General features: G+C 39.7%; 1 protein-coding gene and 1 pseudogene across 7 annotated transcripts in view; both read left to right on the top strand.

Annotated features, from left to right (window-relative positions):
* Positions 1–25,956, top strand: part of astn2 (astrotactin 2) — a 1,590,397-nt gene that overhangs the window by 158,060 nt on the left and 1,406,381 nt on the right. For all 7 annotated transcript variants that reach the window (XM_087998521.1, XM_087998520.1, XM_087998522.1 and 4 more), the window contains exon 2: positions 4,968–5,155. In XM_087998521.1, coding sequence (XP_087854647.1) covers positions 4,968–5,155 — 188 coding nt within the window. The remainder of the gene's footprint in view (positions 1–4,967; positions 5,156–25,956) is intronic.
* On the top strand, positions 22,220–23,023 carry LOC148146128 (uncharacterized; annotated as a pseudogene).

Genomic DNA, 25,956 nt, shown 5'->3' with positions numbered 1-25,956 from the left:
GGAAGAAATTTTTGTTGTAATGTTAATTGTCTCTATTAAAATGAAGTATGTTCTATGTTCAATTTGTAAAACTTTAAATAGATTAGATTACATTACAGTGTGGAAACAGGCCCTTCGGCCCAACAAGGTCCACACCGACCCGCCAAAGCGCAACCCACCCATACCCCTACATTTACCCCTTACCTAACACTATGGGCAATTTAGCATGGCCAATTCACCTAATCTGCACATCTTTGGACTGTGGGAGGAAACCGGAGCACCCAGAGGAAACCCACGCAGACCCGGGGAGAATGTGCAAACTCAACACAGTCAGTCGCCCGAGGCGGGAATTGAACCCGGGTCTCTGGCACTGTGAGAGAGCAGTGCTAACCACTGTGCCACCGTGCCTTGTAACTTGATTGCTGAGTTATCCAACACATTAAGCACAGGGATAATAGACAACAGACAATAGGTGTAGGAGTAGGCCATTCGGCCCATCGAGCCAGCACCACCACTCATTAAGATCATGGCTGATCATCCACAGTCAATATCCTGTTCCTGCCTTATCCCTATGACCCTTGATTCCACTATCTTTAAAAGCTCTATCCATCTCTTCCTTGAAAGTATCCAGAGACTTGGCCTCCACTGCCTTCTGGGGTAAAGCATTCCATATACCCACCAGAACTTTCTCCTCAACTTTGTTCTAAATGGCCTACCTCTTATTTTTAAACTGTGTCCTCTGGTTCTGGACTCACCCATCAGCGGAAACATGCTGCCTACCTCCACAGTGTCCAATCCATTAATAATGTTATAAGTCTCAATCAGATCCCCTTCATCCTTCTAAACTCAAGTGTATACAAGCCAGTCGATCCAATCATTCAACACATGATAGTCCCGCCATTCCAGGAATTGACCTCATGAACCTACGCTGCACTCCCTCAATAGCCAGAATGTCCTTCCTCAAATTTGGAGACCAAAACTGCACACAATACTCCAGGTACGGTCTCATCAGGGCCCTGTACAGCTGCAGAAGGACCTCTTTCCTCCTATACTTAATTCCTCTTCTTATGAAGGCCAGCATGCCATTAGCTTTCTTCACTGCCTGCTATACCTGCATGCTTGCTTTCATTGACTGATGTAAAAGAACACCTAGATCTCATTGTACTGCCCCTTTACCTAACTTGACTCCATTTAGATAGGAATCTGCCTTCCTGTTTTTGCCACTAAAGTGGATAACCACACACTTGTCCACATTAAACTGCATCTGCCATGCATCCGTACACTCACCTAGCCTGTCCAGGTCACCCTGTATTCTCATAACATCCTCCTCACATTTCACCCTGCCACCCAGATTTGTGTCATCAGCAAATTTGCTAATATTACTTTTAATACCTTCATCTATATCATTAATGTGTATTGTAAACAGCTGCAGTCCCAGTACCGAACCTTGTGATAACCCTCGTGGTCACTGCCTGTCATTCCGAAAGGGACCCGTTTATCACTACTCTTTGCTTCCTGTCAGCCAGCCAATTTTCAATCCAAGTCAGTATTTTGCCCCCAATACCATGTGCCCTAATTTTGTTCACTAACCTCCTATGTGGGACTTTATCAAAGACTTTCTGAAAGTCCAGGTACACGACATCCACTGGCTCTCCCTTGTCCATCTTCATAGTTACATCCTCAAAAGCTTCCAGAAAATTAGTCAAGCATGATTTCCCCTTCATAATTCCATGCTGACTCTGACCTATCCTGTAACTGCAACGCACATGAATCGTAATTTCATCTTTTATAATTGACTCCAGCATCTTTCCCACTACTGACGTTAGGCTAACCGGTCGAGAATTTCCTGCTTTCTCTTTCCCTCCTTTCTTGAAAAGTGGGACAACATTAGCCACCCTCCAATCCGCAGGAAATGATCCTGAATCGATAGAACATTGGAAAGTGATTATCAATGCGTCCACGATTTCGAGAGCCACCTCCTTAAGTACCCTGGGATGCAGACCATCAGGTCCCAGGGACTTATCAAACTTCAGACCTAACAGTCTACCCAACACCATTTCCTGCCTAATATAAATTCCCTCCAGTTCATCCATTACCTGAGGTCATTCAGCCACTATTACATCTGGGAGATTGCTTGTTTCTTCCCCAGTGAAGACAGATCCAAAGTACCTGTTCACTCTTCTGCCATTTCCTTGTTCCCCATAATAAATTCACCTGTTTCTGTCTTCAATGGCCCAATTTTAGTCTTAACCATTTTTTTCTTTTCACATACCTAAAAATGCTTTTACTATCCACCTTTATATTTTTGGCCAGTTTGCCTTCATACCTCTTTTTTAAATGTATTTCCTTTTTAGTTATCCCCTGTTGCTCTTTAAAGGTTTCCCAGTCCTCTGGCTTCCCGCTCATCTTTGCTCTGTTATACTTCTTCTCTATTATCTTTATACAGTCCTTAACTTTCCTCATCATCCACGGCCACCCCTGCCTCTCCTTAGGATCTTTCTTCCTCTTTGGAATGAACTGATCCTACACCTTCTGCATTATACCCAGAAATACGTGCCATTGTTGTTCCACTGCCATCCCTGCTAGGGTATTGAACCATTGAACTTTGGCCAGCTCCTCCCTCATAGCTCCATAGTTCCCTTTGTTCAACTGCAATACTGACAATTCCAATTCTCCCTTCTCCCTCTCAAGTTTCAGACTAAAACTTATCATACTATGGTCACTATCTCCGAATGGCTCCTTTACTTTGAGGTCCCTGTTCAAGTCCAGTTTATTGAGTAACACGAGATCCAGAATTGGCTTCTCCCTGGTAGGCTCCAGTACAAGCTGTTCTTAGAATCCATCTCGGAGGCACTCCACAAAATCTCTTTCTTGGGGTCCAGTACCATCCTGATTCCCCCAGTCCACCTGCATGTTGCAATCCCCCATAACAAATGTAGTAATACCTTTGCGACAGGCTAATTTCAACTCTTTATTCAACTTACACCCTACATACAGACTACTGTTTGTAGATAACTCCCATTAGGGTCTTTCTACCCTTAAAATTTCTCAGCTCTATCCATACTGACTCCACATCTCCTGATTCCATGTCCCCCCTCGCAAAGAACTGGATATCATTACTTACCAACAGGGCCACCCCAGCCCCTCTGTCCATCAGTCTGTCCTTTCGATAGCACATATAGCCTTGAATATTCATTTCCCAGGCCCTGTCCACCTGAAGCCGCATCTCAGTTATCCCCACAACATCGTAACTGCCAATTTCCAAATGAGCCTCAAGGTCATCCACCTTATTTCTTCTGCTTCGTGCATTCATATATAATATTTTTAATTTGTTACTCCACTCACCCTTCCTATCAATCTCTGTTTCACTTGACCATACTGTATGATCCTGTCTTGAGTTTTCTGCTCCGTTGATTCTGTTGTCTTTCTTAACTTCTCTTATTCTCACTTTCCCTTTAACTTCCTTCTTGAATTTCCAGTGTACCCCCCCCCCCTCCCCACACACTACTTAGTTTAAACCCACCTGTGTTGCAGTGGCAAACCTGCCTGCCAGAATGCTGGTCCCCCACCTATTAAGGTGCAACCCGTCCCTCTTGTATAATTCATCCTTACCGCAAAACATATCCCAGTGATTGAAGAATTTAAATCCTTGCTTCCTGCACCAGTTCCCCAGCCACACATTCAAGTCCATTACCTGCCCTCTCCAGCCTGAGGAACTGGAAGCAAACTGGAGATAACCACACCGCAAGTCCTGCTTTTTAGCCTTCTTCCGAGTTCTCTGAAGTCCCGCTGTAGAATGTCCCTCCTCTTCTTCCTGAAGTCATTTGTGCTGAAGGCAGCACCATCTCTGGCTCTTCACCTTCACCCTTGAGGATTCTTTGCACTCTGTCAGTGGCGTCCTGGATCCTGGCACCAGGAAGGCAACACACCATCCTCAAATCCCGCCTGTTGCCGCAGAAACCCCTTTCAGTCCCTCTGCTATGGAGTGCCCTATTACCACGACTCTGCATGATGTCTGAGTCCTCAGCTCTGCCTCCATGCCAATTTTCAATTGGCAGACCTGTCCGCCTCTCAGACTGGCGGTGTCGTCTGTCTCGACAGTTTCTGAGAGAGTCAACCTGTTCACAAGAGGTACTTCCCCTGGGATCTCTTGTACTTCAACCTTCTCTTCTTTCCTCATTGTCATCTCCCTTCTCTCTTCTGGTATACTCGGTTTTAATGACCTTGCTGAAGGTCCTAATTATTTGTAGCTTGTACTGTTGGTGTAATGGCCTCTCATCTGGACAAGTGAACCTGGCTGACTTACTTAACTGCTAATTCTTTGAGAGGAATGAGTAAAGATGAGTATGGGATGGGTGAGGAAATGATATGGCATGCACTTTCTCACTGTTTGAGGGAATGTCTCAAAATCTTCACGTATCTAAATGCTGCATATTTAGTATTGATTTTTAACACTGCCCCTCATCCTATTACCCAAATTTCAGAAGGTTGCAGCAGTAGTGCATACTGGCCTAGCAAGGATGAGCATGTTTCATTCAAACCATTTTCTTATATTGATTTCAAACAGTTCTTTGCCTTTTTGTGAATTTCCCCAGATCCCCAACTGAGTGCTAGCTAGACTTCCTAAGCACTGGTTCCATTGCTCAATTGATTTCTGAAGGGTTTATGGGAACTTGTTTGAAGAGTATTTTTCGTCAATTCTGAGAAGCATTGATTCACTTTCTTTGGCAGGAGCAGAGTATGTGATATGGTGAATTGTAGAGTTTTAAAATTTTAGACGTAAATACTTTGGTTCCAGCCATTTTAGCATCAGTAAGGTAAATGTTTAATTGTGTCAAAGCTATGCAATATTAAAATGGTCCCTCCCATCCAATCTCTATAAAATAGTATTCGAGATAGTATTGACCACTCCTGAGATGACAATGTGCTGGAACTATTCACAATATAAACAATAGCTTTGATCATGGTTTTTCTCTCTCTTATTTCAGAAATGACTGGAACGGTTGCTGATATCTCTTTGGTCCACTGGAAGCAGCAATGGCTGGAGAATGGCACCTTGTATTTCCATGTCTCCATGAGTAATGCTGAGCACCTGTCCCAGATAACTCCACCGACTCTGCGGGAGCCCTCCGAGATTGTGGACGAACAGATGCATGTCCTTCATGTCTCAGTCATGGTGAGACCTTGTCAAATAAGTCATGTTCTCTCTCAGCCAACCATTACTACAATGATGTATGAGTTTTCATTTATAGATAAGACACCTTAACTTAAACTTGTTGATAGTATGGAAGTAGCTTTACAGTCCAGTAAATGACAGTGGATCACAATTAATTGAAGAACTGTTTGAGCAAACATTGTTGCCAGAATGGAGTGCAGAGTGGCTTTCACCCAGTTGAGGACTCTCGGAACTATCGGATTGCCAGAATGAAGTGGTAATTGACGACACACTGCCAGGAAGTGAGAAGGTGTGGTTTCTGAGCCCGTAGATCACCCACATAGTGAATGTTTGTTTATAGCTGTGCTTCTGAAGGGATAGATATAGTAATCAGACCAAGTCCAAATGTTAAAATTGATAGTTTGGACTGTCATCCAATGTTTGGATTAACAGTAATTTTTGGATTAACAGAAACCTTCTCATGTATCATATGCCTGCATTCTTCAGGAAAATAGTGGTGGCATTACGAAGAGAAATGAATCATGAGAAAATGAAAAATATTGCATATTACAGCCAAAACCTCCCTTCACTGCTGGCTGTGGTGTCATTTTAGTATTTTGCAAATGAAACAAATGATAGGAAATATGCATTGATTATTTTCTGAAAAAGATGAAAGGATGTAGTAGTTGGGACCCAATTCCCAGTCTCTTGTTCAGGGAAGATTTTATGCAATGAATAAACATTTTTTTAGGGATCAATTCGTAGATATTTACATAATCACTGTGCAATAAGATAGTAGCATGCAAAGCATTAGCTAGTAAACTTTCTGGGCTTTCAGTTCTGAATCAGCGTGAAATGCCAACTATTTATCTCCAGAAGCCATATTTGAAGCCAGTTAAATCCACAGCATTTAAGTGTTATTATGATTTGATTGCATATATGTCATTTACAGTTTAAACTTTCAATCATTACAAACACTGCAATTTAGAAAATCAGAGGCAAAGTCTTTACAACTTCATTCATTTATTTTAGTTTGCATTATTTTGTATGCTATTTTAATGGATTTTTGATTTTATACTTATTTGATTTAATTCCGCAATCCTTTCCTTCTCTTAAATCCATGTATGTTTTTTTGAGATTTTTAAGAGTGTGGCACAAATATAGCTTTGGGCAATGCCTGAAATGTTAAAAAAAGTGATTTGATGATTTATTACAATTCATTTCCTGGTTGGCTGTCTGTGAGAATTCTTTAATATGATTGGCTGTTTGGACTACTTGATGACACGACAGCAGACTAATGCTGTGAATCAACACAAAATGTTGTGACCATCAACTACAAGTCGAAAGAGTTAACGTTCTCAAGGTAGACAACACGCGATCTCTTAGTTGAGCTTTCTGCAAACTAAGCAGTGAGTTTCCTTACATCACCACTGACCACAAACCTCAACCAAATGTATACGTGCATATTCACTATGACTGGACAAGAAACAATCCTAAAATATCAGTGCTGAATTTACCTTGCTGCACCATTGAAGTAAAAATGAAATATATCAACGATCAGTGCTGATTAAGTTCTCTTTTGTTTTATTCTTGTTTAAAATTACTGAAAGCTAAAATGTGTGGTAACATTTTATTGAAAATGAGGACAAGATTATATTTTTCACCTTGACAATCTGTTCCAAGTACAACCATAATTGGCATGCATTGTGACTGGAATAATCCTGTAGAGCAGAAACCCTTCCATTCAAATATCGGAAAACAAACATTAGTGCAATTTTTAATATATTTTTTGCATGCAACCATTCATTTAATTAAGTGGCCTGTTAAGGCATGCGCTTCATTAAGCAGCAGTAGGAGGAAATTATTTTGATCTTTACTGCACAAAAACTTGCCTTAGAATGATTTTACCTAAAAACTCAAGAACTACCAATACTCATACAGGATGAGAAAACTTCCCAAGCACTTAGCCATGTAGTTTTCCTTTCGGAATGAAGAATCAGAATCATATCTGTCAGCCACTGGATTGTAAGTAGAGAGGAGGGGAACCTCTGAATTTGTGAAGACACTCAGAATAATATTCCAATTGTTAGTCCACCAAATTTGCTAATGACTCACCTCAATCTGAATGGACATTTGTCCACCAAATTTGCTAATTACTCACCTCAATCTGAATGCTCACAGTAAAGACTTAAATGATGACCTTCCAGCTAAAAGAATGTGTGCTTTCTCATTCCAAACCCAGTGTGTCAGTCATCTACACTTAACTGAGTTTGACCTCACATGAAATCTGTGATCTGCTGCAGCCACAACTGCAACTTCAGAGCAGGGTGACATTGTCAGGGACTGAAAGTGACCACATACTTTCCAGGCTGGAGCAGAACATGTTTGCAATATCTCCTAGTCTGCTCCCCCTCTGCAGTAAAGGAGACTTTGCTGAGGCTCCATATTTCTCAAGTTGTCAAAAGAAAATCATTGCCTTGTGGAGTGAACATATGGTTTTGTGAAAATCACAGACAGCTTTGAATTTCCATTGATAGCACATTTTTCACTTTGTGGACACTGGATGTCAATTCTGAGGTATATCACACTCAGAAACGGCCATAAGATGTAGGAATAGAAGTAAATCATTCAGCCCATCGTGTCTGCTCTACTAGTCAACGAAATCATGGCTGATGTGACAACGCTTAACTCCACATTTCTGCACTTCCCTTCAGCCCTTGATTACTTTACTGATTGAAATCGGTCTATCACAGCCTTGAATACATGTAACAACAAAACTTCAGAAACACTCTACAGTAAGAAAGAATTCCAAAGATTCACTACACTTTGAGATAGGAAATTCCTTCTCATCACTGTTTCAAATGTGCAACACCTTCTTCTGAGATTTGTGGGCGGCACGGTGGCACTGCTGCCTCACAGCGCCTGAGACCCGGGTTCAATTCCCGCCTCAGGCGACTGACTGTGTGGAGTTTGCACGTTCTCCCCGTGTCTGCGTGGGTTTCCTCCGGGTGCTCCGGTTTCCTCCCACAGTCCAAAGATGTGCAGGTCAGGTGAATTGGCCATGCTAAATTGCCCATAGTGTTAGGTAAGGAGTAAATGTAGGGGTATGGGTGGGTTGCGCTTCGGCGGGTCAGTGTGGACTTGTTGGGCCGAAGGGCCTGTTTCCACACTGTAATGTAATCTAATCTAAAAAATCTAATCTAATCTATGCCCTTTGGTCCTTGACTCTCCCATAAGGAAAAACAACTTTTCCATCTCTACCCTGTCAAGTCCCCAAAGAATCTTATATGTTTCAATAAGAATGAATCTCTCATTTGTTTAAATTCCAGTGGGTTTCTGGTCCATTCCCACTCAACCATTCCTCACAAGGCAGTCTCTCCATACTTTGGATCAGCCAAGTGACCCTTATCTGCTCTCCCTCCAATACCAGCATATATTTTCCCTCAGATAGGGGACCAAAGATATTTATGGTATTCTAGCTGTGATCTGACTAGTGCTTTTTACAGTTCTAGTAAGCATCCCTACTTTTGTATGCCATCCCTTATGGATTTATGCTGCAGTTTATGGTGCACTATATGTAGCTGAAAAAATAGGCACATTGCAGTATTGGAGGGATGTGCTACAACTGATTGAGCCAATCAGTTTAAGACAGATAGTTGTACGAAGAAAATAGATTAGTTACTATCTCTTGGATTTAGTAATCACTGTTGGATTTCATGGATTAAAAGTATTAATGATCGTGGTTAGACCAATTAAGGCCTTGAATTAAAGTTTGACACAATACATTATAGTGAGAATCAATTTCAAGGTTGAGTCTGGAAAATTTTTCTGCATATTGTGACGAGAATGAATATATTCGACAGAAGTAAGATTAACTCCAATCATGGAAACTAAACACTGTGCCATTGAAGGGAAGAGGACTTAGCATGAGCTGGAATGCAAGACAACTGTGAAAAATCAATAAATAGATGTTAAGCACCCAGCAAGGTAGATGTTACTATGTTCTTTTGTTATCGTTTTGTACAATTGGTTTTATTGATAATAGTGCCCAAGTAAAATGCTGTTTAAGTGAATCCTGTGTTATGTGCTTGTTTCTCATATCTCTGCACTAAGTGCAAAGATAAAAGGAAAATCCTTGCCTTATTAAAGTGCGACACAACATCTGACTTCATTTCAATCCCATTGAGTTGGTCAAGCATCACTTATTCCCATTTTAGCAGTACTCGGAGTTCATGAAGGTGCTAAGTGCTTTTCAATTTACAAACTTACATTCAAGGTCACATTTTCAATAGAATGAGATGTGAAGATCTGATAATTATTTAATACAACTGAAATAATACATATATATTAAAATTATATAGTTATTAAACTTGAGTAGAAATTAAAAACAAGCCTTTGATTTATTATGAGCATATTGAAGCTTTGAAGACAGATACCAATGTTGGAAACACTCAGTTTGTTCTTGTGTCTTGAACTTCCTCATATTTTGTCATGCGTAGAGCTACAATGCAAGTAAAGAACAAATCTCTTTACATTAGATATGGAAACAGCTTGTTCATGAATTTTTTTGTCAGTTATACTCATTTGCATACTTCAGAATAGAAGCACTATTCAGATATTCTCAAAGGTGCATATTGTTTACTGTTGCAAACAGCAAGTTACAGGGGTTCCCCGATTTACAAACATCCGACTTACGAAAGCTCATACTTACAAACACGATCCTATATAGGGATGTAATTTTAAAGACCTGACATACAAACATTTCCTGTACTTGTGATTGGCTATTTTATATTGACCTGCAGTGAGCTCTGATTTGCTAGCTGACTCCAGAATAGAACCTGTTTGTATTTTATTTTCCCCTTTTGACCACATGGAGCCGAATCGAGATAGGACCAGGGACTTCTGAATCTCAGAAGATTTTTAATGTTACTCAGTGACTGGCCATAAGAAGTGCTGGAACACAGAATGCTGTAAATTTCCTGACTCAACTTGATTTTTATCCATTGCCTCTCTGTGGATCCAATCTAATTCTGCTGTAAGAATACTTCTAGCAATACAATCAAGTGAAGTTTGACCTTGCCAAGTCTCCTTATACGAAAACATAAATCTGAGCCTTAACTTGCAATTGGAAAATAATTATTCAGCATTATTTATTGGGTATTCCCTCTTTAGAATCATAGAATGAGGTAACTCAGAAGAAGCTCTTTGACTTATCATAGTAATGTTTGCTGTTTTGTGGAACTATCCCATTATTACCACTTCTCTGTTCTTTTCCCATTGTCATATCAATATTTTTCTCTTCCTGCATTTATCCTGTTATCTTTCAGATGCTATTATTGAATTAGCTTCCACCACCTTTTCTGACAATGTCTTCCAGAGCCCAACAGCCCATTGTTCTTCAAACTGCTTTATTTTTGTGGCCAAAAACTTTAAGTCTGTGTCCTCTGCTTAATGAATTTTCTGCCACTGGAAATGGTTGCTCCAAGTTTATTCTATCAGCATTTTTCATGATTTTGAATATCTCTATCAAATCTCCTCTTAGCTACTCTGCACTAAGGAGCTCTATTGCATCTTTTCCAATCTCAGCATTTAACTGAAGTTCCTCATCCCTTAGGCCATTATTTCAAATCTACATAATCTCTAAGTGCTAAAGTTTCTTACCAAGACATGGTGCCCAGATCTGAATGCAGTACTCCAAGTGAAACCTAAGCAATGCAATGTTTTTTTTTCGATTAGATTAGATTCCCTGCAGTGTGGAAACAGCACCTTCGGCCCAACAAGTCCACATCGAAACTCCGAAGAGTAACCCACCCAGTCCCATTGCCTCTGACTAATGCACCTAACACTATGGGCAATTTAGCATGGCCAATTTACCTGACCTACACATCTTTGGACTGTGGGTGGAAACCAGAGTAAACCCACACAGACACAGGGAGGATGTGCAAACTCCACACAGTCATCGAGGCTGGAATTGAACCTGGGACCCTGGTGCTGTGAGGCAGCAGTGCTAACCACTGAGCCACCATGCCGCCCCAAATACAGAATTAGCTTTTTCTTATTTTTGTATACCATTACACTAAAATTAAAGACAACAAAGTCACTTTTTAGCATTTTAACTTCTCAGCCAATTCTGTCACTAACCAAGATTTGTGTATATTCATCTACAAGACGGTCTATTCCTGCATGCCCATTAAACCCTGTGCAATTGAGTTCATATTGAATCTCCTCCTTCTTATGTTAAATACTAACTGACATGTGTCTGTCCATTTCACTTATTTCTGTCCCATTGAAATCTGTTAATATCCTCCTTACTATTTTCCAGAACTCTGAGTTTTACATCATCTACAATCTTGGAAGTTATGCCTTGAATGTCCAAGTCATTAATTCTTATAATAAAACAAATAACTGCTGATGCTGGAGATCTGAAACAAAAACAGGAATTGTTGGGGAAACTCAGCAACCTGGCAGCATCTGTGAAGAGAAAAATGTTAACATTTCCAGACCAGTGTCCTATCTTTAGAACAAATGGTTACTTGACTCGAAACATTATCACTGCTTTCTCTACACAGTCCAAATGAGACTTGCTGAGTTTCTCCAGCAACTTCTGGTTTCCATTAATTCAAATGAAATCGGCTGCAGCTGTACCTTCTATTCCTAGTTAGCTTTCAGATAAATGCATGAAAAATTGTATAATACAGCAAAGTCCTCTCTAAACCAAATTCTTCAGATAGTGGAGCTTTCATTCCCAAAGCGATTCCATTTGATTTGTGCTCTACTGCATATCTAAGCAATAATCTCAAGTTAACTTGGACAATGGGCATGATATGTTTCATTGTCACAGTTGAATTCTTGTTACTCGTATCATTTGTTTATTGTTAAAGTGTGTATATTTTATTTTTGAATGACAGTTATGTCATTTATCAAATCAAAATTAAATAAGCTGGCATTCATTGTGTGAATTGGATAATACAACCTGGTTTGGTTTATTTTTTAATTATCAGAAAGAAATGAAAAAGCATTAAAATCCATTAATTATAAGAATTATTTTTCTTGACTGTTTTATGTCAGAAATATGCCATCTGCAATATATCTCTGAACAGGCTAACAAGACAATAAAAAGGACATGTGTACTGTTTTTCAACTTAAAGTTTAGAAATAAGGAAATAATTTGGCTGCTTATGTGAATATTGATAAAATGTATTTATAGATCAACAATTTGAGATGGGCTGAGAGAAAATTTGTATTTTTAAGCTTTGTAAGGAAATAATTGAGGGTCAGCAGTGTCCAGCCTGTGCAGAATTGCAGATTATGATTCCGCACCATGCTGACTTTATGATATTGCATGGAAGAACTACAAATCTTTATGTTGTAAATGCTTTAACTGCTGAACATTATGCATAAACTGCACCAATGTCACAAGTTCCAACCACACAGTGAATTTATTTTATGCAATAATGAGTTAATGTCACGTCTCCCTTCATGCAGTTAGCAAACTGCTCATTTTGTTACAACTGACATCTCATTTACAGGAATCGATTGAAGCTCAATGCAAATTGGTCAAATTCCCACATGACAACAAAAAAAGATGAAGCAGTTGAATTTGAAGAGACAGTTCAAGAGCTGTACAATGAATTAGCCAAAATATGTCAGGGATATATCAATACCAATCGAAACTGACTTTAAATAATTTAAAGAAGAAAAATGTGTGAATTAAGTACACTAGGAACAATGGCAAGATAGTGAAGGACAAAGTTGAGAAAGATTAAGAGATTTTATTAGATGGAGTACATGAATGTAAAGATTGGACATAATGAGCTATTCACAGAGCTGATAGATGCTAAACTATATAATGAAGCAAGAAGCTATCAAATTGGGGCAATTCATCAAATTGTACATTGCTCTAGTTAAATGACACCGGGCATCTGAGTCAATGGATGTGAAGCTGGAAAAGCACAGCACGTTAGACAACATCCAAGGTGCAGGAAAGTCAACATTACAGGACAAAATCCTTCATCAGGACTGGAAGGGGAGGGAGCCCAGAAGTGTATAGAGGGAGGGGGGTGGGGCTAGTGGAATTCTAGGTGGGATGATGATAGGTGGATGCAAGTAGGGGGTTATTGTGAGTCGTCAGTGGGAAGGGTGGAGTAGATATGTGAGTAGGAAGATGGACAGGTTAGGTCAGGTCAGGGAGATGAAGAGGAGGGGGATAGCTAGACATGGAAAATGGCTGGGGTGGAGGTATTTTGAAGCTGGTGAAGTCACCATTGAGGCCATTGGGCTGTAAGCTCACCAGGTGAAATATAAGGTGTTGTTCCTCCAGTTTACGTTTGACTTCACTCTGACAATGGAGGAGGCCAAGGATGGACATGTCGCCAGGGGAGTTGGAGGGGTGATTAAAATTTCTGACATCACCTGACAAAGGAGCAGCATTCCAAAAGCTTATGATTTCTAAGAAACCTGTTGGATGCTAACCTGGTGTCATGTGACTTCTGACCTTGTCCATCCCAGTTCAACACCGGCACCTCCACTTCAAAGGTATAGCCATCCGTCCTTGTGTTAGTTATGAATCCAGCTTGTGATGAGTTCCCCCCAGTTTCCAATTGCCTTCAATTTTGTGAGGGTTACTTGATGTTTTGCTCAGTCAAATGCTTTAGTATCAAGGCCAGTTGCTTACCTCACCTCCGGAATTGAGCACTTTTATTCATTTTTCAGTCTATACCTCAATTGTCTTTTGACTGCGTGTCTCTGGTGGAATCCAGAACTGAGCAGCTCTGGGTTAGTCTTTGGTAAGCAAATGCTATTTTATAACCATATAAATTATACCATCCAGCAGAACATAGAACATTACAGCGCATACAGGCCCTTCGGCCCTCGATGTTGCGCCAACCTGTGGGACCAATCTGCAGCCCCACACTAATCCATTTTCACCCATATGCCTATCCAATGACCATTTAAATGCCCTTAAAGTTGGTGAGTCTACTATTGTTGCAGGCAATACATTCCACACCCCTACTACTCTGAGTAAAGAAACTAACTCTGACATCTGTCCTATATCTATCACCCCTCAATTTAAAGTGATAGAAGTTGATGATTGAGTAGATTTCTGGTGTAGTCATTGGCCAGATTGAACCTGGCCGACAAAACCTTCTGGGCAATTTTCCCCATGATGAACAGAACCCAGTTTTGTATTTGAACAGCTTGATTATGAGAATTATGAATTGTTTAACACAGATGTTCACTGCCACAGCTAGGGTTTTGTCAGAACTCATAACCTTTGTTGTCCCCCAGGCCTACCTGATCCTCCCTGCCAAATTTTGTACACTTCCTCTACCCAATTCTTTTGATTCGAACAGAAACAATGACTGTGCCATCCCCCATCTCCCTCTTCTCATCAGGCCCACATCATAGACATACTCTATAACAGTTGAATTTTAAAAGTTGTTTGTAATTAATTTGTTTTTGGTGAACAAAATAGTCCTATTTTACCTACTTGCTTAATAACTACAAATACAGCACCATGCCCGTGAACATGTTAAAATGCCTGCATTAAAAAAAAACCTTTACAAGTTCAGTAGCCATCATTTATTCACCTTGACAAGCCCTATGATGCTTAAATTGTTTTGTTGAGAACCAATTTGTTATGCAGCTTGAGCAAGTCCATCTTCAGTTAAGTAACTGAATTTGCTGGTGTATTGCTGGAAGAACATTACTCATAGAAAGGAATTGCTGCACTGTCTGGTTGCAACATGCTATTTGGGAGTGAGCCAAATTGTATTATACCTGGGAGCGTAATCCAACCAAATACTCGTCACTTCTATGGCCAGGGATCTGTGCAGACTCTGGATATGTGTTCAGTGATTGATGTTGCTTTGCTGACATTTTAGATGAGGTTTGAAAGGCCTTATTATTGAGATGACCCTGACTGTCTGTTAGTGAATCACTGCCTTGCATTAGTTTTGTTTTCTGGAAAGAATTGGCTTGAAAACAAACCCGACGTTGACAATGTAAAATACACTTGCGACATTATCTAAAGCTGTTCTGAATGTTTTAAAAATCTCTTTGAAATGCTGAGGGGGGCTTAGCAGTAGGGCTGTTAATCCTATCGTACCAACATTCTGGGAGTTCAACATTAATCTCTTGAACATTGCTACAGGCAACCCAGGAGAAAAGCATAAGTGATTTTAATTTTTTTTTCAGTTTCTTGTGCTTTTATTCTGAATAATAATGCAAATGAAAGAAAAGAAACTGCTTAATTGGGCAGGACAGTTAGTGGTGGGTAGTCAAGTGATGATTTGCAAGTCAGCAACTGCACTCAGCTGGTGAAGTGTCGAAGCATGGGACTGAGGTGATGTACAATCACATATTGCATAAGCCTTTTGTCGATCTGAACATTCAGGGCGAAACTAGTTTATAAACTTTAACTGGATGTTCTGCTATTATTCTGTCACTGGGGTGACAATCCGAATGATGAGAATAAGTGATGGAATTTTCATAAATTGCATGGGTGAGGAGATAAATGAGGCAGTCAGCTCTTACACTGCACTAGCATCTGCCGATATTTGGAAGAGCATATTATGCTCTGATCCTCAAATCTGAGATTTCTTCAAGAACCAGAAGAGGCTCAAACCCTAGTGGATCAATGTTTAATCTAGAGCATTTTCCTGTTAACACCATCATGCCCCTCGTTCCCCCCCCCCCCCGTCTTCCTCCACCTCACAACTTTTTCTTTTAATTTATTCCCTTTCATCATATTACCCCTTCTCAGAGGTTTTGTTCTGCCAAATGTGGCTGGTGTTATATCCCTCTTCATTGTAGCTGAGGGGTAGGTAGCCCACATAAACGATCCAGTGCAATAGTCCACTTGTTTACTTGGCTCTGTACAGTTTAAATTGGTTGCTTTCAATGTGGGACATTTTGTAGTCAGTTGGTGACATTGAAACATTGGCATAGCAGTATTTATATTTGACATGTTACCAGTACCTACTCTGTTTCTCAAGTCTACACAGTACGTTGAATAGAGGTATGGAGGGTATTGGAACGGGACGAGTTATGTATCTTAAATTGGAATTGTATGTTAAAAAAGAGTCAGATATGCTATTAGCGGATTCAAGTATGCACAATTTGCAGAATGGATTGGATTGAATACGATATCGAATGCAATCTATTTTAGCAACATTATTCAATGTGAATTGATGCCAGTGTAATCTTGTCCCACCTTATACATTCATATTGCCTCAGCAATGTTTTGTCAGTGCAAGCAATGGCATTAAAGAACCCTTTTGAATCAGTTGTACTTGAGAACATGTTGCAAATAACACTTAGCCCAAAATATTTCTAATTTGTGAACTATTTTCTCCTGGAGACAGATATTTTGAAAATTTACAAGATAAATAGAAAGCTTTTGAATCTTAGAATAACAATGGGCAGGCTACAAGCAGAAATAATATGATCTACACTGGCAGGTTCAAGCTGGAATTCAGCACATCACGCCTGAGGTTGGCAGTGTAAACAGGGATTGGAATTTTATACTGGTGTGCAATTAACAAGATGGCTGAAGTAAGACTTGTTATGTCCCACTGTTTTGACTGACAACTTTCTGAACAGCACCCTCAGTAAATTGTTCCGACTGAGTGACTTCTGCACACTTCAATACATTTCTAACTTTGCACTAAATTGAAGAAATTGGATTCAAAATTACTGCATTTTGAGAAAAAATGTAACTTTAAAACATACATTTGAAAGGTAGTTTAACTGCATTTTTCTTTTCCCAGTCTGGAGTCACACTGATCCTGAGCTAGATCAAGGATAGAAGTGCATTGATACAGCTTTGATTCTCTGGTCTATGTACATAGATTCCTATTTAATCGAATATCCTCCCTTTGGCATGGATTTTACACACATTGATGTTGCTTACAACTCAAGTCATTAGGTAAGGTCACTGTCTGAGCCTGTTGACCAGGTTGATCCCTCATTATACTCAAACAGCATTGTTGGTGTACGTACAACCTTTCAACATTGGCTATGGTCAATGACCTGACTGGCCATGATTAATTTTAAAATCTATGTTAACTAGAGATACAAAGGAATGCATGGGATTGACAAGTGGAAAGGTAGATTGAAGTATTAATATTGGCACTTTCATGTGATGTAGTATTGTTGCTATGAAAGGTGCTTGTTTATTTATTGATTGTTCCCTGCATGGTTTAAATTCACAGGTACAGAGTGATTGATGGCTGGTATGTTACCCTTAATCCAAGAGTAAAGGATTAAATAACCTCACCTTTAATAGAAGCACATGCCTTTTTAAGAACCTTCACATTTGAATTGTACCAAAGGTGCATGGAGATGTTCCCAAGCCAGCTCAGCATAAGGGGCTGTGGTTCAGAGAAATAAGGAGGACAAAAGGGATTGCAAGATAGAAAATTCTCTTGAATGACTATTTGTAGGAGAGCGATCTCATTGAAATTGTAGGACCACAATGTATGGAGTGCAGCACCAAGGAGATTTCTAACAGAATTGAGATTAATGCTACCCATCATGACTTCGCTGATGCAGAGCAACACAGGCACTCGAAGCTTTACGAAACTCTGGCTGTGTTTATTATGAAGTTGCAGGAAGATCTACCAAGCAGTCACCTTGTCTTATAGCTGCAGTGTTTGAGCACAAATGAAAGTGAAACAATCAAAAGCTATAAAACTACTTGAGTGCTTAGCTGATCTTTTTCATGCTCATGGATTTTCATCGTCTCACCTTTCTGGAATTCAATTTTCTCTTACAGCAGCAGCTGAAAACCTCCATTTGATACACAAAGTGCTTTGATTCCTGTGTTGAAAATCCCTACTCAAGCTTATCCTGTCTCATTGCAGATTTGAAAAAAAAATCTCTGGTGAATTTGGTACATGCAAGGAGAAAATGTTAAAGCAAATGTGGGAGACGGAAGATAGTTGGGAGATTTTGCTTTGTGTCCTGCCAGTAACTGCACAATTCGTTGCCTCCTGGTTTATGAGGAGAGAGCTAATGCAAAGCAATATAACTTGACAATTGTACAATCAGAGAGTATCATGCACGGAACGTGTTGTTGTTCTTGTCTCACTGGTTTCATAAGGCTGAACCAGGAAGCAGGCCAATCATTCAATCATGAAATCTAATTTTAATGATGCGGCACAATAGAATTCATTAATGATGCTACATTAGCAAAATGGGGAAAAAGAAACAAAAATCAGGCAAATTTTTGTTCCCAATGTATATGCTTACCTTGGTGATTTTCAATACAAATGTGAATGACAGACAAAAAGGGAATTCAAGAGAAACCTCGATCCAGAAAGTAATTAGAAAGTAGAACCATTAGAAGTAGCTGATGTAAATAAAATATCATCATTTAAGATGAAGCCAGATAAAAATGAGTGAGGAAAGGTGAGAAGGATATGGTGTCAAATTCAGATTAAATAAGATAGGAGGAGACTTGTGCAGAGCATTAACACTGACAGACCTGATGGACTGAATGACGTGTCTGTAAATGTGGCACAAGAGGATTGATTCTGTTTTGGCAGATCCATGTTTTGGTGGGGTTTTGCATCAGTTGCATTTATGCTATAGATAATCCCAATCCTAGAAAATACCTGCTCACGTGACGTTGGTCATATTGTTCAAACGTCGATTTGTCTTTTGCTCTGATATTTGGGTGGATTACCAACAGCAAAAGAATTAGTCTGCTGTAATTTAAAGCACAATATCTGGTTTGTAGACTACAAGTAATTATCAATGCAGTAGCTATGGATATGACAGCATTTTTATTTTTAAATAAGGGCAACTATTATGAAATTCTAATAAGTTTTATTATCGGATTGAGGAGTGTAAAAGAGAGTAAACAGAGGAGAATCTTTTGAACGTGATTATGTCAAACAGATCGCACAAAGAGGCACAGTGAACAGAACTGCATTAGTCCTTCAGTTTGTTTGGAATACAAGAAGGAAATAATGATTATATCAGATTTACCACATGCACTCAAGTAATAATCTATCCTGTGTAAGAATTGACCCCTGACATTCACCCTCCGCGTCCTTCACTTTTAACATACATTTGCTTGTTTTGGGTGTGGGGGGAACAGTGAATCATTTTTTAATTTAAAAAATCTCTCATTTAATCTTTTTAAGTCATCATAACCAACTTGGGAAAGCCATTCCCTGCTGGGTTCAGGACCATGACCAGCAATCTGGGTGTTTTCGGCAGTTCCAAAGACCCAGCGTGGAATTTCAATCTACTTCTCCAATGCATTCCTTGTGTAAAACAAAAGACCTTCTACTATTTGCTGAAAGATGTCATCACAAAACTTGAATTTTAGATGTGTATATATAATAACAGTTTCATTTCTGCCTTTTTTCTGTTAGTCTTTTACAGGTCAGATAGAATCTACTGCAGATGTTATGACACATTTCATCATTTGCTTACTCTGTGTGTTTACCCTTGAATAAGATCTAATGTGATGCACTGTTCTTTGTCAGAAATTATGAGCGACTCTGTGGAAAGTAGGAGTAATTTTAGTCAGTAAAACAGAATGAGATCTCTGAATTTTTAAAATTGTATTTCCTGAGAAACTTGCAGAATGTTTCCATAGTTTTTTTTTAACAGAAGATACATGCTTCGTTGTCTGGGCCAGAATGTGTTGTTTGCCCATCCCTAGCCTTTGGAATGAGGTGGAGAGCTGCCTTCTGCAGTCCCTGTGGTTTAAATTCACCCATGTTACTTTGTGAAGTAACTCTCAAACATGTGAAGGAATTCTCAAACATGTAAAGCTAGGTAAAAACTGCAAGAACTGCAGATACTGTAAAACAGAAACAAAGATAGAAATTGCTGGAAAAGCTCAGCAGTTCAGGCAGCATCTTTGGAGAGAAATCAGAGTTAACATGCTGGGTCAAGTTGAGGGTAACTCAACCCAAAATATTAACTCTGATTTCTTTCCACAGATGTGATGTCATCTGCCTCTATTGCTCACAAGCCAAAGCTTTTTACTGTGCCTCAGTACACATGACAATAAATTCAATTCAATTCAATTTGAAATTTGGTATTCACTGGGCCTGAGATGGGTTCAAAACATGCTGCTGTGCATCATCGGACCTGATGCTGAATTCATGAGGCCTGTTGCTGGGCGTTCATGACCAAACAGTTAACTTGGGAAACAGAAAGCAGCATGGAAAGTCCCAGAAAATTTAGCCCTATGACTACTAATGTTGAAGTGGTTACACTTACAAGTGTTTGAAGAATACAGATATCTGAAGTATATGAGCATGGAAAATGTTACAAAGATATGGAAGTAAGAGGCCATGGAGGGATGAAAAATGAATTTTAAAGTAGAGATGTTGCTCCATCAGTAGCCAATACAGGTCAGCACACATTGATTATATGCAACTGAAATTTTTCCTAGCTTTACATGTTTGGCCTGGATGAAGGACTCATGTATAAGCTATGTATATAGAGACTCGGAGTGAGGAGGGAGTGTTTGGGTTGCAGTGTGCAACCAGTACTGCATTGAGAAAAATCAAGTGTTGAGTTCTGAAAGGAATAATTGAGAGTTGCAGCAGCACATGAGAGAGGGGTGGAATTGATTCATTTTATTGAGATAGAAGTAGGTTGCTTTACTGATGCCACAGATATGAAGTGACAGGCTTACCTCTGGATTAAGTAGGACACTAATTCTTCAAATAGTCTCATTTAGCTTTGGCCAGTTGCCAGACAATGGATTACAGACAATAACGAGGATGACAGTTTATCCTGAGGGCAATTGGTCTTCTTATTGGTCTTTACAGTACTTAGTTAGTGGAAATTTCTGCTGATCAAGTCATGGATGTTGAAAAAGTGCCTTGCAATTTAGAGATTGAGATGCATTCAATGGAGGTGGTGGTGATATCGAGCTGGAAGATCTCATCAGGCTATTGTATAGCAGCAATGTGTACTCAGCTCACAATGGCTAAATTTGCAATCTCAGAGAAATATAGAGCTCAATGGAGATGACCAAGAATCTATAACAGAGTCAGTAAGTTCAATAAGGATTTGCACTGAACTGAATAGACTGTGAAATTCATTATGAACAAGATGCTTGATGTCGGGATGAAGCTGTATGCTTTTAATGTGAAAACCATAGGACTGGCATTCTGGAAGAATGAAATCAAATAAACCTTGAAAGTCTTTGTCATCTGAACTCACTTCTGGTATTTGTGATTTTTGAGAAGATTTGTAGCTCAGGTTGAGGTTTAAGTTGTAAATTTCTCACTGAGCTGGTAGGTTTGCTCTTAGATGTTTTGTCACCATGCTTGGTAACATCACCAGTGAGCCTTCGGTGAAGCACTGGTGTTCTATCCCGCTTTCTATTTGTGTGTCTTGGTCTGTTAAGGTGGGTGATACCACTCTGAGTTCTTTTTCACAGAGGTTGGTAAATGGGGTCCAAATCGACATGTTTATTGATGGAGTTCCAGCTTGATGGCCAGGCCTTTAGGAATTCCCGTGTGTGTGTCTATTTAGCCTGTCCCAGGATAGATGTTTTGTCCCAATCGAAGTGGTGTCCATCTTTGTCTGTGTGTAAGGATACTAGTGATAGCTGGTCGTATCTTTTGATGGTGAATCGGTGCTCATGTATCTGGTGGTTAGTTTTCTGCCTGTCTGTCTGATGTAGTGTTTGTTACAGTCCTTACAGGGTATTTTGTTTATGACATTCATTTTGCTGGTTGTTGGTATAGGGTCCTTTAGGTTCATCAGTAGCTGTTTCGTGTGTTGTAGGTATATGGGCTACCATGATGCCAAGGGGTCAAAGTAGTCCGGTCGTCATCTCCAAGATGCCTTTCATCTATGGTGTGTAGCTAGAATCTTCATATGTGTTGTGTCTTCTTGCTTGGGTTTATCCTCTTCCTAGATATCACAGTGGAACAAACAGTCAATGGAGAACTGCAGGCCAGCACCTACAAGAAAGCAACACACACAGACCAGATACTCAACTACAGGAGTGATCATCCCAACACCCATAAATGGAGATGCATCGGGGCATTGTTTAAACGAGCCACAATACACTGCTGTGTGGATGATACCTTTGTCATCATGAAACGGAACAAGTTAGAGGAAGCCGACAATATCATTAACAACGTCCCTACTGGCATAAATTTCACCAAAGAGGAAGAGAACAATTACAGACTTCCCTTCCTAGATGTCACAGTGGAACAAACAGTCAATGGGGAACTGCAAACTAGTGTCTACAGGAGAGCAACGCTCAGACCAGATACTTAACTACAGGAGCAACCATCCCAACACCCACAAACAGAGCTGCATCAGGGCATTATTTAAGCATGCCACAACACACTACAGCACCCAGGAATTACCATCAGCAGAAGAAAAATACCTATACAGCGTATTCAAGAACAACGAGGACCCAATAAACACAGTCCGCCGATTCTTAAACAACAAATCCAAACAAGAAGACACAACACATCCGGAGACTCTAGCCACGCTACCATATATCAAAGACATCTCGGAGATGACTGCCAGACTACTCCGACCCCTTGGCATCATGGCAGCCCACAAACCTATCAACATACTGAAACAGCTACTGATGAACCTGAAGGACCCTGTACCAACAACCAGCAAAACAAATATAATTTATAAAATACCATGCAAGGACTGCAGTAAACACTACATTAGACAGATGGGCAGGAAACTAGCCACCAGCATACATGACCGCCAACTAGCCAGCAAAGGACATGACCAGCTATTACTATTATCCTTCTACACAGACAAAGACGGACACCATTGTGACTGGGACCACACATCCCTCCTGGGACAGGCTAAACAGAGACACACATGGGAATTCCTAGAGGTCTGGCATTCAAACTGGAACTCCATCAATAAACACATCAATTTGGATCCCATTTACCGACTTCTGAGAAAAAGAGTTGAAAATAATACCACCCCCCTTAACAGACCAAGTCACCTAAATAGACAGTGGGACAGAACACCAGCGTTTCACTGGAGGATCACTGATGATGTTACCTAACATGGTGATGAAACGTCTGAGAACAAACCTACCAGCTCAGCAAGCAAACTTACAACCTCACTTCTGATATTGTGATTTCTGATTCAGTCACCTCCAATTATGTAACTGCTGGATTTTGATGGCAAATCTGTGCTCCCTGTTGCAATATACATGACTATGTTTAACAGGTATTATTTATTTATAGGTACTCTACATTTATTTTATATAGATGTACATGCATATACATGCTTAAGAATGTGTGCACTCAAACTATTTATTCAAAAGGGATCCAGAAAGGATTGTAAGAAGATTGGAAGTAGAATTGTCTCAGCTGTAAGTTTAAAGAGACAAGTGTTTATATTTGCCAGAGGTGCTTCCTGTCACTTCTCGTACTGATTCAAAGCTACAGATTTCAAGCAGCTTCAACTGGCAAATGGAGGTCAAGTTACAAGCTGAACCTGACTTTTCTTAGCATTGCAAACAAGACACGACCTCATGTAAACTATTTTTCATGTAAACTGAAACATTTGATCATGTCATTGCCTTGTAGCTGTCCATTTTTGCATGGTAGGCTTAGACAAGCGTCAATGATTCTAGACTGCTGAAGAGAGGTGCCCATCCTTCTTTCCTCTCAGATTACAGAACAACCTCAGTTATCCGAACAATATGGGCGGGGAGTATTTTGTTCGGATAGCTGATTGCTCGGATAATTGATTGTTCGAATAACAGATAACATTTTTACGGGACCTTGATATCTTGTTCGGATAATCCAAAATTTGGATAATTGACGTTCGGATAACTGAGGTTGTTCTGTATTTCCAAAAGTTTTTGACAGGAAACAAAGTAATTAGAACAGCTTTAGTAGAACCAAAGCACTGCTCTAATCCCGAGAGATGGGAAACAATATCTGTAGTGGTGAAGGAAACAATAGCTTCCTCACTTGCCCCCAGGGTTAAATAGCAAAGATGTATGTGCTTCTTTTGGGTGTTAGAGTGATGTGGGATGTATACTGTCAGTTGAAAAGTCTGACTTTTACAAGCTGCAAGTACACATCTGACCAATGGTGCCAAACATGATGTCGTTGTTAGCAGCAGGAAATATCCCCACTCAAGAGGAACTGGAGGCTCACTGGTGACAGGGAAGCAAACTGTTGATATCTGTCTCAGCATGTGCTCGGCTGTTGATGCACTGTCATTATTCACGGTGAAAGAGCTTGCTGACAGCACATCAGCAACTAATGGGTTCAGCTGTGACACAAAAACAGCTAACGCTGCCAAAAGGGTCAAGACAGCCCAAGGTTAGAGAATATGATGTGTTCTTCATAAAATGTAGCTATAGAAGGGGATGCTGGAGAGACCTGCACACCAATGCTCACAAAATATTTAATCATTTGGATGTAGGGTATCAAAGAAGAAAGTTGTTAAAAGTTTAGATTTGGCTCAGATTCCGGGAACCAATTGAGGAAATGCACCATCTAACTGGAAATTAAGGACTTGGCAGGGATGATTTTTAGTGAATTTAAAACAGTACAAGGATGATTCATTGGTCCAAAGAGGTTTGAGTAGAAGTCAACTGTAGCTAGAATTATAGTGGTGAAGAATTTTATCAGCTTCTATGAAGTGAGAAGCACCAACAGAGTATCACAAATCTTGTCACAGACATTTTTGTAATGTATTCAGATGCTTTGACAGAATTTTGTATCCAATGAGTAATACTATATTCCCAACTGTAAGCTATAAATGCAGGAATTAGAGTTAGGGTGGCTCGGTTGGTGGAGGGGTTACAGTACATATGGGGCTAAGATGCCATAGCCCTGCCTCTACATCTGTTCTTCTGATAGACTTATGTGTCTACTGCGACTGTGAAATCACACAATTGTTCCTTTAATAACTCATAAGCTCATTAAATACTTGTACTATAAATAAAGGAAACATAATTTAGCCTGAGAAATGACCTTATTAAAACAGCATTCAGAAGTAATTGTACAGAAACCTTTTATAGAAAGCATAACTGTCAGACTCTTCTGCACAAAATTGTTCACAATTATGATTTTTCAAGGGGAGCAAACTTCATACAAACTTTCTGATAATTATTCTCTTCTTTTTAAGGTTGATTAGGTAAGCCACAAATGGCAGAACATCTAAAACCAATATAAGATCATTGGTGTAGTCCACAGTGTTATGCTTCTAGCATATGCAAATTTACATACATAAATATTCAGGACCCTGTTTTATGCAGGGAAAGAAATTTGGACATACATCGCATCTTTTTTCAAAAAAAGGGATCATGTAGAAAGTCAAACTCAGTTGCATCCCCACCAACAAAACAGAAGTTGCTGGAAAAACTCAGCAGGTCTGGCAGCATCTGTGAAGAGAAATCAAAGTTAATGTTTTGGGTCCAGTGACCCTTCCTCACATGTATCCCCATTGCATTGGTCAGGATAATCAGACTTTACCTGCCTGATCTGAGAATTAAAATTAACAATTAATTGTTGCTGTTGTATCTGCATGCCAAGTATGGCCCAGCTAATCAGCACCCTTTACTTATTCTGTATAAAATGGTATCTTGCCCGTGACCTCCCAGTGCCCTAACACTGTATCCCACTTCTAATGAACGTAACAACAAATGCTCTGACTTCTAATTTCCTTTTAACAATGTTTACGTCTTGTAATAGCAAGTATTTATTGCCTTGGATCTGTGGTTAAATGATGAAACAGAGGTCAATGTTGAGGAATAAAACCATAGAAAAAAATGACTAAAAAGGAATATAAAGTTGTTTCTAAAGCTAGTAGATGTACACACATCGTCT

This window comes from Chiloscyllium plagiosum, unplaced genomic scaffold (assembly GCF_037043375.1).
Source record: "Chiloscyllium plagiosum isolate Xiang-an unplaced genomic scaffold, Cpla_swu_hap1 HiC_scaffold_21, whole genome shotgun sequence".
Lineage (NCBI taxonomy): Eukaryota > Metazoa > Chordata > Chondrichthyes > Orectolobiformes > Hemiscylliidae > Chiloscyllium > Chiloscyllium plagiosum.
This window is presented reverse-complemented; position numbering and strand designations above follow the sequence as displayed.